The sequence below is a fragment of the Puma concolor genome, chromosome A3 (genome assembly GCF_028749965.1).
Source record: "Puma concolor isolate L17-30 chromosome A3, mPumCon1.1.hap2, whole genome shotgun sequence".
NCBI classification, from domain to species: Eukaryota; Metazoa; Chordata; class Mammalia; order Carnivora; family Felidae; genus Puma; species Puma concolor.
In genome coordinates, this window is record NC_141669.1 from 90994703 (window position 1) to 91007356 (window position 12654).

General features: G+C 42.2%; 1 protein-coding gene across 8 annotated transcripts in view; it reads left to right on the forward strand.

Moving 5' to 3' along the window:
* The window catches only part of NINL (ninein like), a 180505-nt gene that overhangs the window by 137838 nt on the left and 30013 nt on the right, over positions 1–12654 (forward strand). For 6 of the 8 annotated variants that reach the window (XM_086701515.1, XM_086701516.1, XM_086701511.1 and 3 more), the window contains 2 exons: positions 7189–7293; positions 8643–8712. In XM_086701515.1, the coding sequence (XP_086557641.1) occupies positions 7189–7293; positions 8643–8712 (175 nt within the window). Of the gene's footprint in view, positions 1–7188; positions 7294–7958; positions 7998–8642; positions 8718–12654 lie in introns of those variants that run through there. The other 2 variants (XR_015249325.1, XM_086701517.1) reach the window with 2 other exon arrangements.

A 12654-nucleotide genomic window follows, 5' to 3' on the forward strand; every position in this document is an offset into this window, starting at 1 on the left:
GTACTTGCATGCCAGGCACAGCCACGTGATATGGTCAGTGCTCTGTGTGAAGTGTCATTTAGTCCCATTAACCTCTACACAGCACACCTGTGAGGGGTCCACTTCCTGTGGAAATGGAGGCTCTGTCAAGTATTGTGTCACTTGTCCAAGTAGGTGACTTGGGTCTGTCTTGGAATGTGGTCACAGGTGTGTGGTGAGACCTGCATTCCAGCTCAGGCACCAGCTTCTGGGTCTGGGTGACTATGGTGGGGTAGCTTCCTTGGAAAAAAAAAAGGAGAGTTGGGATTTATGTTAAACCAAACAGAATAAATGTCAGTGCACCACCCAGCTGACAAAAAATTATGAGCATAGCTATAAGTCCCTAGGCACCATTGCTAAGCCTCCTCTCTCCTCTCAGAGATAGCTGTCCTGAAGGGGCTGTTTATCAGTTTATAGACATTGCTTGATGTGCAGCCTCTTAGGTGGGTGTCTCTGAGCCATGTAGCACCTTGTTTGTGGTGGCCTGACTTCTAAATTTCCTTATCCATCAAGTTGCCATGGTGCCATGTCTCCAGTGGGCCACAGAGCACAAAATGAGTGTAGAACATGCACTTACTATCCCAACTTCTCCATAGCAAGCCCCCCACAGGGGCTGGTCTCCGGCCCTATGGACACACTGTGGGGGCCTGTTCTGTCCATGGTAGGCTCCAGGCACACCCAGGGCCTTGGGCACAGAAGCAGCCAAGAGCCTTGAATCTCACTGTGCCATTCCTCTCGGACACCTCCCCATGGACAGGTGCGTGTGCCCACACCTGTGCTGTCCAGATTCCCCAGCCCAGTGCCAAGTGGTCTGCTGCTCACTGGCCTGAGTCAGAAGGCTGCCCTTGTCCTCTCTCTGCTTTTCCTGGTCTGCACTCCCCACCTGTTGACCCTATAACTATAGTCACAGCTGTAGTCTCAGCAGGGTCTTTTGACAGTGTTTATGGGGCATCTTCTGTGTGGCAGTGCAGCTAGGGATTGCAGCAAAGAGCAGAACAGATGTTTACAGCTTTCAGCCCATGAGGGAGGCACCATGCTTCCTGCATGTCCAAGTGTCAGGAAGAAATGTGTTACCATGTTTCAAGGATGAGGAAACTTAGAGGCCATGCTGCTGAAACCATGTACATTTTCCAGGGACATGTGCACATATGCTGAAAGCCTAGGTGAATGTATAGAAATGACCAACCAAAATTCAAGCTGATAGTTTTCTGGGAGGTGGGGGGTCAGGTCTGGGAAGGCAGGGGAGGCGCTGGGGCAGAAGCATGCTTGGCCCAGGTTAGAAGGCTTTGGGGAACGAGAAGATAACTGTGCAGAGGGGGGAATGTAGATGGGAGCCAGCTCTCGTGGGCAGGGGAAGGGTTTTCAGGGGGCAGGCTGCTGGGACTCTGAGCCAGGCAGCTGTGGAAAGGTGCTCTCAGGTAGCCAGGAAGACTGAGAAGAGCATATTGCAGGGACTGTGGGGTGGGTATAAAGGCAATGCGGAGGCCGGCAGAGGGCAGGGGGAGGTGGATATTACAGCTGTCCAGGCAAGAGGTGACAGTGGCTGGGGACCAGAGTGATGGCATCAGAGGTGTAGGAAGTTGACTCGCAGGGGTGTGGAGGCCAAGTTGATCAGTTATAGGAGGATGGGATATACACAAGGTGTTGGAAATGGGTCACAGAGCAATCAGAGGACTCCCCAGAGATGCCACTGACCAAGAAGTGGGGAGGGCAGGATTCAGTTACACATGAGGAGCCTGTGGTGTCTTTCGCAGAGTGTGGTGGGTGGAGAATTGAGGAAGGATCCCACAGAGGAAGGGGAAACCAAGGGGCTGCATTTTTAGGGGAAGAATCCTGGAAGGAGAGAGGAACACCTGTCTCTGAAACCCTTGAGAGGCCGGTTCACACAAAACCAGCCTTGAAGGAATCTACCAGGCTCGGCAACATGCAGGTGCTTGCTGAGCTCATTGGCATCCCTCCAACCCTAATGCTGGGTCCCCAGTCCCAGCTCCTGCTCTGTGAGGGGAGGTCTGGCCCCAACACTAGCTAGGAGACCCTTGGCCACAACTCCCTGTGTATTGGCCTTGTGGCCACTTGTAAGTAAACACGTGCGACCACCTTCCAAACCCACAGCAGTTGTAGGCTCACAGATTGGGCAGAACTCAGACTTACAGGATCTTGAAGACCATGGTGAAGATTTGGGCCTTTATCATAAAAGAAAGCAAAGTGCAGAGAGATACACAACCAGATTTGGATTGTGAAAGAATTTCTGCCAGTATTTTAGAGAATAGCAGGAGTAACCTGAATATCCACAGGGTTAAATTTATCCACAGTCACCTCTCCTATTGCTATTTTGCTCTACACACACACAAATCTACACATACCCTTTTAAAATATTTTCTGAATCATTGGAGATAATTGCAGACATTATGACTCTTTACTGCTAAATGTTTCAACATGTTGTTCTGTAAGAACAAGGACATTCTCCTGCATATCCACAGGATCATTATCACATATGGGAAATTTAGCATGAATATGCTGCTATTTTTAATTTGCACTCTACATCCAGATTTCACCAGTTGTTTTGGTATGTTCTTTCTAGATTGTTCACTCAACCTATATCTAATCAAGGATCAGGCCATGCATTTAGTTAATCATATCTCTTTAATATCCTTTTTTAAAAAGTTTACTTATTGAGAGAGAGAGAGAGAGAGCGCGCGAGCATGCATGCTCGAGCATGGGGCTTGATCCCATGAACTGTGAGATCATGACCTGAGCCGAAATCAAGAATTGGTTGCTCAACTGACTGAGCCACCCAGGTGCCCCATATCCTTTAATCTAAGAGTGTATCCATCTTTTTTTATTAATTTTTTTGTCAGTGGATGTTGACTTTTTTTTATCATGGTAAAATATACCTAATGTAAAATCAACCATTTTAATTGCTTTTAAGTATATAATTTGGTGGCATCATGTATACACAATGTGCAGTCATCACCACTGACTACTTCCAAAACTTTTTCATCATTCCAAACAGAAACTCTGTACCTATTAAACAATAATTATTGCTAGTATTTTATGAGGATTTTAGCATCAATATTGGTAAAGGATATTGGTCTCTAGTTTTCCTGTACTGTCTTTATCTGGCTTTGATATCATAGTAATGCTGGCCTTGTGGAATGAGTTAGGAAGTGTCCCCTCCTCCTCAAATTTTGGAAGAGTTTGAGAAGTATTAGCATTTTCTTCTTTAAATGTGTGGTAGAACTCACCAGGGAATCCTGGTAGCTCCTGGGCATTTCTTTGTTACAAGTCGTTTGATTAACTAACTCAATCTCCTAACTAGTCATAGGTCCAATTAGATTTTTTATTTCTTCATGAGTCAGTTTTGGCATATTGTGTGTTTCTAGGAATTTGGACATTGATGTTTTTGAAAAATCAATACCAGGTGTTTTGCAGAATTCCTCCATTTGGATGCCTGATTTTCCCCTTGGTTAGATTCCTTCTTATATCTCGTGCCTTCTTTATAGGATCTTTTTCTTTCTAATGTGTAGTCTTTAGAAGTTCCCTTAGTGAAACTCTGTTGGAGTAAATTCCCTCAGTTTCTGTTTATCTGAAAATGTCTCAAAATTTCCCTCTTTTTGAAAGATAGTGTTCCTAGGAACACAAATTCTAGATTTAAGGGCTGTTCTCTGCCCTTTGAACATATTCAGTATCTTCAAGATTCCACTGTTGACATTAAGTAGTCTACTCTGTTTAGTTATTGCTGTATATGTGTATTAATTTTCTATGGCTGCTGTAACAAATTACCACAAAGTTAGTGGCTTAAAACAACACAATTTATTATTTTATAGTTTTGGAGCTTAGAAGGAAATGGGTATGACTGGACCAAAATTAAGATGTTGGCAGGGTAGGGGCGCCTGGGTGGCGCAGTCGGTTAAGCGTCCGACTTCAGCCAGGTCACGATCTCGCGGTCCGTGAGTTCGAGCCCCGTGTCAGGCTCTGGGCTGATGGCTCAGAGCCTGGAGCCTGTTTCCGATTCTGTGTCTCCCTCTCTCTCTGCCCCTCCCCCGTTCATGCTCTGTCTCTCTCTGTCCCAAAAATAAATAAACGTTGAAAAAAAAAATTTAATAAAAAAAAAAAATGTTGGCAGGGTTGCCTTCCTGTAGTTATAGAAGATAATTGCTCTTCTTGCCTTTTCTAGCTTCTGTGGGCTGTTTGCATTCCTTGTTTTTGGCCCCCTTCCATCTCTAAAGACAGTGATGACTGGTCAGGTCTGCCTTACATCACATCATTCTGATACCCACTATCCTGCCCCTTCCCTCCACGTTTAAGGACCCTGTGATTACATTGGGCCCATCTGGAAGATTCAAGATTTATAGCTGTAGCTCATTCATATGGTTCATTGCTGTGGAGTGTTATGTGAATATACAACAATTTACTCATTCACTTGTTGATAGACAATTTGAGTAGTGTTTAGTTTAGGTTTTGGTCATCACAAATAGTACTGCTAAGAAAGTTCTTGTCCATGTCTTTTGGAACATTTATGTTGGAGTGTACCTAAGAATGGAATTGTCAGGTGATAGGGCATAGGTGTGGTTTTCTTTCTACCTACTGTATTTAGAAAAGCATTGTGCCCATTGAATTTGTGTCTTATGAAAAACTTCCAGCCATTATTTATTTATTCTTTTTTTTAATATGAAATGTATTGTCAAATTGGTTTCCATACAACACCAAGTACTCATCCCAACAGGTGCCCTCCTCAATACTCCTCACCCACCCCCACCCACCCCCCCGTCAACCCTCAGTTTATTATTCTTTAAGTAGACTTCACATCCAGCATGGAGCTCATTGTGGGGTTTGAACTTATCCTGAGATCAAGACCTGAGCTGAGATCAAGAGTCAGACACAACCAACTGAGGCATCTAGGCGCCCCTTCCAGCCATTATTTTTAAAACATGGATTTTCCTCTTGCTCTACAATTAGATGTATGATGTTAGAGCTTTTCACTTTCCCTCCATTTCTTCCCTTCCATATCTTCTTTTCTCACTTGTCTCATTCTGGGTGTTTTTTTTCCCCATTTCTGTGTTCCAGATCAGTAATTCTTCCTTCAGCTCTATCTAAATCTGCCGTTTAACCCATTCAATGAGGTTTTAGTTTGAGATTGCCTTTTTTTTTTTTCATTTCCAAAAATCCTATTTTGTCCTGTTTGGTCTGATCATTTTTGATAGGTTTTTGTTGCTTATTTATTTTTTTATTTCCATCTTTTATTTGCATAAACATTTTATAATATTTATCTCTAGTTTGTGTCTGGTAATTCCAATATCTGAGGTTCCTATGGGATCTAATTCTGTTATTTTGCTTCTGCTGCCTCTCAGAGGCAGCTTTTTTCCATGTATGTTGTGGTGATCTTTGTAAGCTAATGTTTACATGATGTTAATCACTGGGAATCTCAGGAGCCATAGTAGGGTGCTTTCTGCAGAAAGGGTAGGTATTGCATTTGCTGAGAATTGAAAGCCTCCCAATCCAGGGCCACTTTAACCTCCTTTTAGGGCACTGGCTTAATGCAGGAGTCCATGCTGCTGATGGCAGTGCTGACATAGGCATTGGCCTCAGGGTAACTCTATCTTTGTGTTGCTTAATACTCAAAGCTGGGGTTTCAGCTTCCAGGTTTTTATTTTGTTAGAGGGCCCTTGGAGGTTTCCATTACCATCTGTGAGGACAATCACCCATTATATGATCAGCCTCACACTTCTCTAATTGCTTGGTGTGGTGAGGTGGATAGGATAGGACACCATCAGCTTATCTGAGGTCCAGGAAGCTTTAAGTGGGAACTGCCCCCCTTCCGCCCGCCCCTCCCCCCCATCTGCACTGAATCAATTTTTTTCCCATTCTGGAGTCAGAATGGTACTTTCCAAACACAGACCTCATTTGTTTCACTCCCCTGCTTAAAACCTTTTACTGCTTTAAAAATTCCAATAATTAACCTTTCCTTATTTTTCCCTTTAGTTTCTCATGAGATAAAATGAAGTCATATTTATGTTTATTAAGAAGACATTTATGCTTGGTATTATAAGCATATTACATAAAATGAACATGACAAGATCACATGGCTTTGAGTATTTTTCGCTTAAAACAATTAGAAGCTAATGCCAGATAAGGACCAACGGGGGAAATAAATGTCAACCAGACCAGTATCTACTAAGAATAAATTTCTTTCTTTTTTTTTAAATGTTTATTTATGTTTTGAGAGAGAGAGAGAGAGAACAAGTGGGGTAGGAATAGAGAAAGAGGGAGACGCACAATCCGAAGCAGACTCCAGGCTCTGAGCTGTCAGCACAGAGCCCAGTTTGGGGTTAGGACCCACAAACTGCGAGATCATGACCTGAGTTAAAACCAGACGCTCAACCGACTGAGCCACCCAGGCGCCCCTGAAGAATAAATTTCTTGTCCAGCAAATATGGGTTTTAAGCTGTCTCTTTCATGATCTTTACTGGTAAATTGCTCATCTATCATACGTCACTAGTGTTACATTAGTGGAGACCTCTAAGTTATAAGAGAGCAAAAGTGGCTCCAGGCAGACATGGTTCATGTGGTAACTGTTCATGCTTGCTTCTTTCCATTGAGGCCTCTACCTTGTGTCAGGTATGATGCCCACTAATGTGGACATCTTTCCAGTTTCTCCTCCCTAGTGTTGACCTCAGAGTGTACAATGAGGGGAGCTCTCACTAAAAAGGAAAATGTGTTTTGGTCTTCTGATTCCTTATGTTCCTGAGCTCTATGTCAGAGTTCCTTGGTGGGAGATGAATATCCTTTGCCGTAACCTGAGGACACACAGCCAGCGTTGTGCATTCATACCAACTGTGAGCATACTCCTATTGCAGTTAGTGGTTGTAAGATGCAGTAACAGATTCCCTATAAACATAAACAGAACCAAGGTGCTGAATACATTAGTGAGTTGTTGATTGTGTGACTGTTTTAAAAGGTAAGAAAGCTTTATTTTCTGTAGCTTATTGCTTAGGAGATGCAAACCATAGCATGTTAGCTGTGCATAGAAAAAATAACAGTGTGCCCTGTGCCATCATCCAGGGATGATGCAAGATCACCATGACTTCCAGCTGCAAGACCAGACTCATGTGGACTGCGTGTGGCCAGCTCCTGGAGTCCCCAGCTTCTTTTTTTCAATTTTTCATGCAGAATCGAGTTGGATAGGCTTTCTGAAGAAAATACATTGTTGAAAAATGAGCTGGGAAGGATTCAGCAAGAGCTTGAAGCTGCAGAAAAGACAAATGATGCACAGAGGTAAGGGCCCTGGCTCAGTCATTATAACTGGACTCCAGTCTGCAACATGCTTTGCTTTTTGTGCAATGGGCTTAGAAGGTACTGCTGTGGAAAGTGGGAAGTGTTAACACACCAACGCTGAGTTCCAGAAAACCACAAAGGCGAGCCATGCTGACCTCTGACCAGCCCTGATAGGCGTGGGAGGGCTCAGATCCCTTTCCAGATGTTGGCAGCCACGTTCATTCCTGGGCTTCTAAGTATGAGGTAGAACATGTGCACACTGCGGCACAGTCAGCACCGCGGTGGACAGCTCCAGCTTGGGCCACTTCTCTCTGAAGTCTGTATAAGCACTTTCCATCCCATGGAGCTGCTCCATATCACGCCTCAGGGTGGGGGTGGGGGACAGTGAGTATTTCTTTAGCAATAAGAGATGCTTCTGGGGCCATTTTGGAATCTGTTTTTTCATGTTTTGATAATGATTTTAGTTGGGCTTCTCCATGGTTTTTGGATTTCAGTGGGTTAGAATAAGGGGTAGAGGTGGGGAAGGGGAGCAGAAACTGAGGCAGGAGAGACTGTGTTTGTGGAGGGGAGAAAGCACAGAGTACCCATCTGTGGCTTTCTGCTTTCACTACTGTAGTCTTATCCAAGGACAGTTTGTTTGACTTTTTTTTTTTTCATCTCTGAAGTTCAACATGATTAAAATATGGCATCCCCAGAGCAGATGGTCAACAACTGGTTGGTATTATGTTACAGCATTTCAGAAATCTAAAAGTTTTTTTTTTTTTTTCAACGTTTATTTATTTATTTTTTTTTTGGGACAGAGAGAGACAGAGCATGAACGGGGGAGGGGCAGAGAGAGAGGGAGACACAGCATTGGAAACAGGCTCCAGGCTCTGAGCCATCAGCCCAGAGCCTGACGCGGGGCTTGAACTCACGGACTGCGAGATCGTGACCTGGCTGAAGTCGGACGCTTAACCGACTGCGCCACCCAGGCGCCCCTAAAAGTTTTTTTCCCCTCTAGAAACTGTTGTTTCTCTAATCTGCTGCCAGGGCCTATTTCCCAACAGACCCCAGCAGATATAAGGCTGTTTTGTTTTGGTCCTATTTATGCTGCTTAGTGTGACTCGTCACATGTTTTCTAAAGAGATATTACTATGTGTGGCTGAAGAATGTCATGGAGGGTGTTTGTTCTTACGGTATTGGCAGTGTTCCTCTGGTTCCGAGGGTTGGGGTCCCGACTGGATGGGCAGCGGCAGTAGTGTAGAACAGTGACAGAGCAGGTGTGAGTGTCTGTTTTGTGGCTGCGAACCCAATGATGGGAAAAAGAAACTGGCTGGTCAGTGACATTGTTAATTTTGCTTCTCCAATAGGAAGGAAATCGAGATTTTAAAGAGAGACAAGGAAAAGGCCTGCTCTGAAATGGAGGAACTCAACAAACAGGTCAGGTATTGACTCCTGCATGACGCTTAACACCACTCTCCTTTTTTCATTATTTTGAGATCATTTCAAACTTACAGAAAGGAAAGACAGAACTTTTTTCTGAAAGATCTGAGAGTGATTTGCCAAGCCATCCGTCCCTTCCCTGACTCAAAGGATATGAACGTGGATGCAAAAGTGCTGTCTGAGCCTCCACCCCATTGAGCTTTGCCAGCTGTCCTCTCACCTTCAGAGGTGAGAGGTGGCTCCTTCAGTTGGTTCTTGGTTTTTAGGACCAGGGTGCTTTTGAAGATTATAAACAGTTATTTTGTAGGAAGTAACTCTGTTTGGTTTGTCTGATGTTTTCTTGTGATTAGATTAGGTCTCTTTGTCCCATAATTTGTCCCATTACTAGTGATGTTGGCTTTGATTCCTGGTTAGGTGGTGTTGGCCAGGCTTCTCCACAGTAAGGTTACTTTTCCCTTTGTTATGGTGAGTATTGTATGGTAGATACTTTAATATTATGTAAATACCCCATTCCCCATCGAATTCTTACCCTTTATTTTAGCATCCTTTATTTCTTGCTGTGATGATGGCCAGTTGGTAACTAATTCCACCATTCCTTTTATGTTTATTGGTATTTCAAATGTGTGAGGAAGAGCTTTCTTTTCACTTATTTATTCATTACATTATCCTATTACTATCCTAGGTTCCTGCTTTTTCTCAATGGGTTATAATACATTACTATCAGTATTTATTTTCGTGCTCAAATTGTCTCAGATTTGGCCAATGAGAGCCCCTTCTCAGTGGTTTCTGGTCCTCCAGATGAACCCTGATCATTTTTTGAGCACTTCTTTACTTTCTGGTACCCCCAGATATTCCAAGTTCATCTAATACTTCCCCTGCCTGAGCCCTATAATCAGCTACTCCCCCAAGGAGCTTCTGGTGACTGTTAGTGTAGAATAGTGTTTGGAGACCAAGACCTGGGCACCAGGAGTGCCCACTGCTCCTGGGGTGTCACTACTTCCAGGCATAGTTAGTGGATAGTTATGGAGTGTGTATGTACTTAGAGTTTCATCAATGAATGTGCATGTAGTTTCATGAATATTTATTTATATCTGTCTCTCTATTGAAAATCATGAATTCAAACCCATATATGCAGTTCCCACCTAACATCTTAGGGATAATCCTAGTTTCTCCCTTTCTATATTTGTAACTCATATCTCCAACAGTGAGAATCCTGGTTTCTATCCTCAGAAGATGTACTTACTGTTGATTAGTCTCCTTTATCCCATGCATAAATGCCCTTCCCGTTTTGTTTCAGCACTGACCCCACACTAGTCCTCTCTCTGCCCTCTTACACGGATGCTTTCATATTTGGTCTCCTTTAGTGGTTTTTGGGTAGATTATTAAGGAGGAAGCACACAAGCTGGGATGTGTCATTCTTGTTTTTCTTTATTCTTTTTTAAATTGGTATTGTTATTAATGATTATAGACTCATGTAGTTATAAGAAATATAGAGAAATCCTTTAAACACTTTGACCAGTTTCCCCCAACGGTAACATTTATTTAAATTTCACTTAGTTAACATACAGTGTAATATTAGTTTCAGGTGTACAATATAGTGATTCATCACTTACATACAACACCTAGTGCTCATCATGATAAGGGCACTCATTAGTCCCCATCACTTATTTCACCCATCCCCCCACCCACCTCCATTCTGGTAACCATCAGTTCTCTATAGTTAAGAGTCTGTTTCTTAGTTTGCTTCTCTCTTTTTTTCTCTATGCTCCTTTGTTTTGTTACTTAAAATTTTTTTAAACATTTTACTTATTTTTGAGAGAGAGTGCGAGCAGGGAAGGGTCAGAGAGAGAGGGAGATACAGAATCCAAAGCAGGCTCCAGGCTATGGGCTGGAGCCCAACACGGGGCTTGAACCCACAAACTGTGAAATCATGACCTGAGCCAAAGTCGGACAATTAACCAACTGAGCCACCCAGGTGCCCCTCCTTTGGTTTGTTTCTTAAATTCCACATACGAGTGAAACTATATGGTATTTGTCTTTCTGTGATTTATTTCACTTAGCATTATACTCTCTAGCTCCATTGTGTCATTGCAAATGGAAAGATTTTATTCTTTTTTATGGCTGAATAATATTCCAGTGTGTGTGTGTGTGTGTGTGTGTGTGTGTGTGTGTGTGTGCGCGTGTGTGTGCGTGCGCATGTGTGCGTGTGTGTGTGTGTGTATACTTACAAACATACACTCCACATCTTTTTTATCCACTCATCAGTCAGTGGACACTTGAGCTATTTCCATAATGTGGCTATTGTAGATAATGCTCCCATAAACATTGGAGTGTATATATGCCATTGAAATAGTATTTTTAGTATATATACTGTTGAATTAGTATTCTGTGGATAAATACCTAGTAGCATGGCTGCTGGATTACAGGGGAGTTCTATTTCTAAGTTTTTGAGGAACCTCCATGCTGTTTTCCAGAGTGGCTGCACCAGTTTGCATTCCCACCAACAGTACAAGAGTGTTCCCCTTTCTCCACATCCTCGCCAGTGCCTGTTGTTTCTTGTATTGTTGATTTTAGCCATTCTGACAGGTGTGAGGTGATATATCATTGTAGCTTTGATTTGTATTTCTCTGGTAATGAGTGATGTTAATCATCTTTTCCTGTGTCTGTTGACCATCTGAATGTCTTCTTTGGAAAAATGTCTATTCATGTGTTCTTCCCATTTTTAAATTGGATTGTTTTTTGGCTGTTGAGTTTGATAAGTTCTTTATATATTTTGGATACTAACCTTTTATCAGATATGTCATTTGCAAATATCTTCTCCCATTCCATAGGCTGCCTTTTAGTTTTGTTGATTGTTTCCTTCATTCTATAGAAGCTTTTTATTTTGATGAAGTCCCGATAGTTTATTTTTGCTTTTGTGTCCCTTGCCTCAGGAGGCATATGTAGAAAGAAGTTGCTATGGCTGATCTCAGAGACATTACTGCCTATGCTCTCTTCTAGGATCTTTCTGGTTTCAGGTCTCACATTTAGGTCTTTAATCCATTTTAAGTATAATTTGGTGCATGGTGAAAGAAAGTAGTCCAATTTCATTCTTCTGCATGTCTCTGTCCAGTTTTCCTAGCACCATTTGTTGAAGAGACTGTCTCTTTCCCAATGGATATTCTTTCCTGCGTTGTCAAAGATTAAATGACCATACAGTTGTGGGTTCATTTCTGGGTTTTCTATTATATTCTATTGATGATTGTGTCTATTTTTGTGACAGTTCCATACTGTTTTGATTACTACAGCTTTGTAATATAGCTTGAAGTCCAGAATTGTGATGTCTCCAGCTTTGCTTTTCTTTTTCAGGATTGCTTTGGCTATCTGGTGCCTTTTGTGGTTCCATACAAATTGTAGGGTTTCTTGTTCTAGTTCTGTGAAAAATACTGTTGGTATTTGGAAAGGGATTCTATTAAATGTGTAGATTGCTTTTGGTAGTATAGATATATACTATATATACTATAAATATATATAGATATATCTGGTAGCATAGATATATATTTTAGCAGTATTTGTCCTTACCCATGCACATGGAAGTCTTTCCACGTTTTTGTGTCATTTTCAGTTTCTTTCATCAGTGTTTTATAGTCTTTCAGCTCTTTGGTTAGGTTTATTCCTAGGTATCTTATTGTCTTTGTGTAATAATAAATGGGACTGATTCCTTAATTTCTCTTTCTGCTCCTTCATTATGTCTAAAATACAGCAGATTTCTGTGCATTGATTTTGCATCCTGCAACTTTACTGAATTCTTTTATCAGTTCTAGCAGTTTTTTTGTGGAGTCTTTTGGGTTTTCTCTATATAGTATTGTATCATCTGCAGATGGTGAAAGTTTCACCTCTTCCTTGCCAGTTTGGACGCTTTTTATTTCTTTTTGTTGTCTGATTTTTATGGCTAGGACT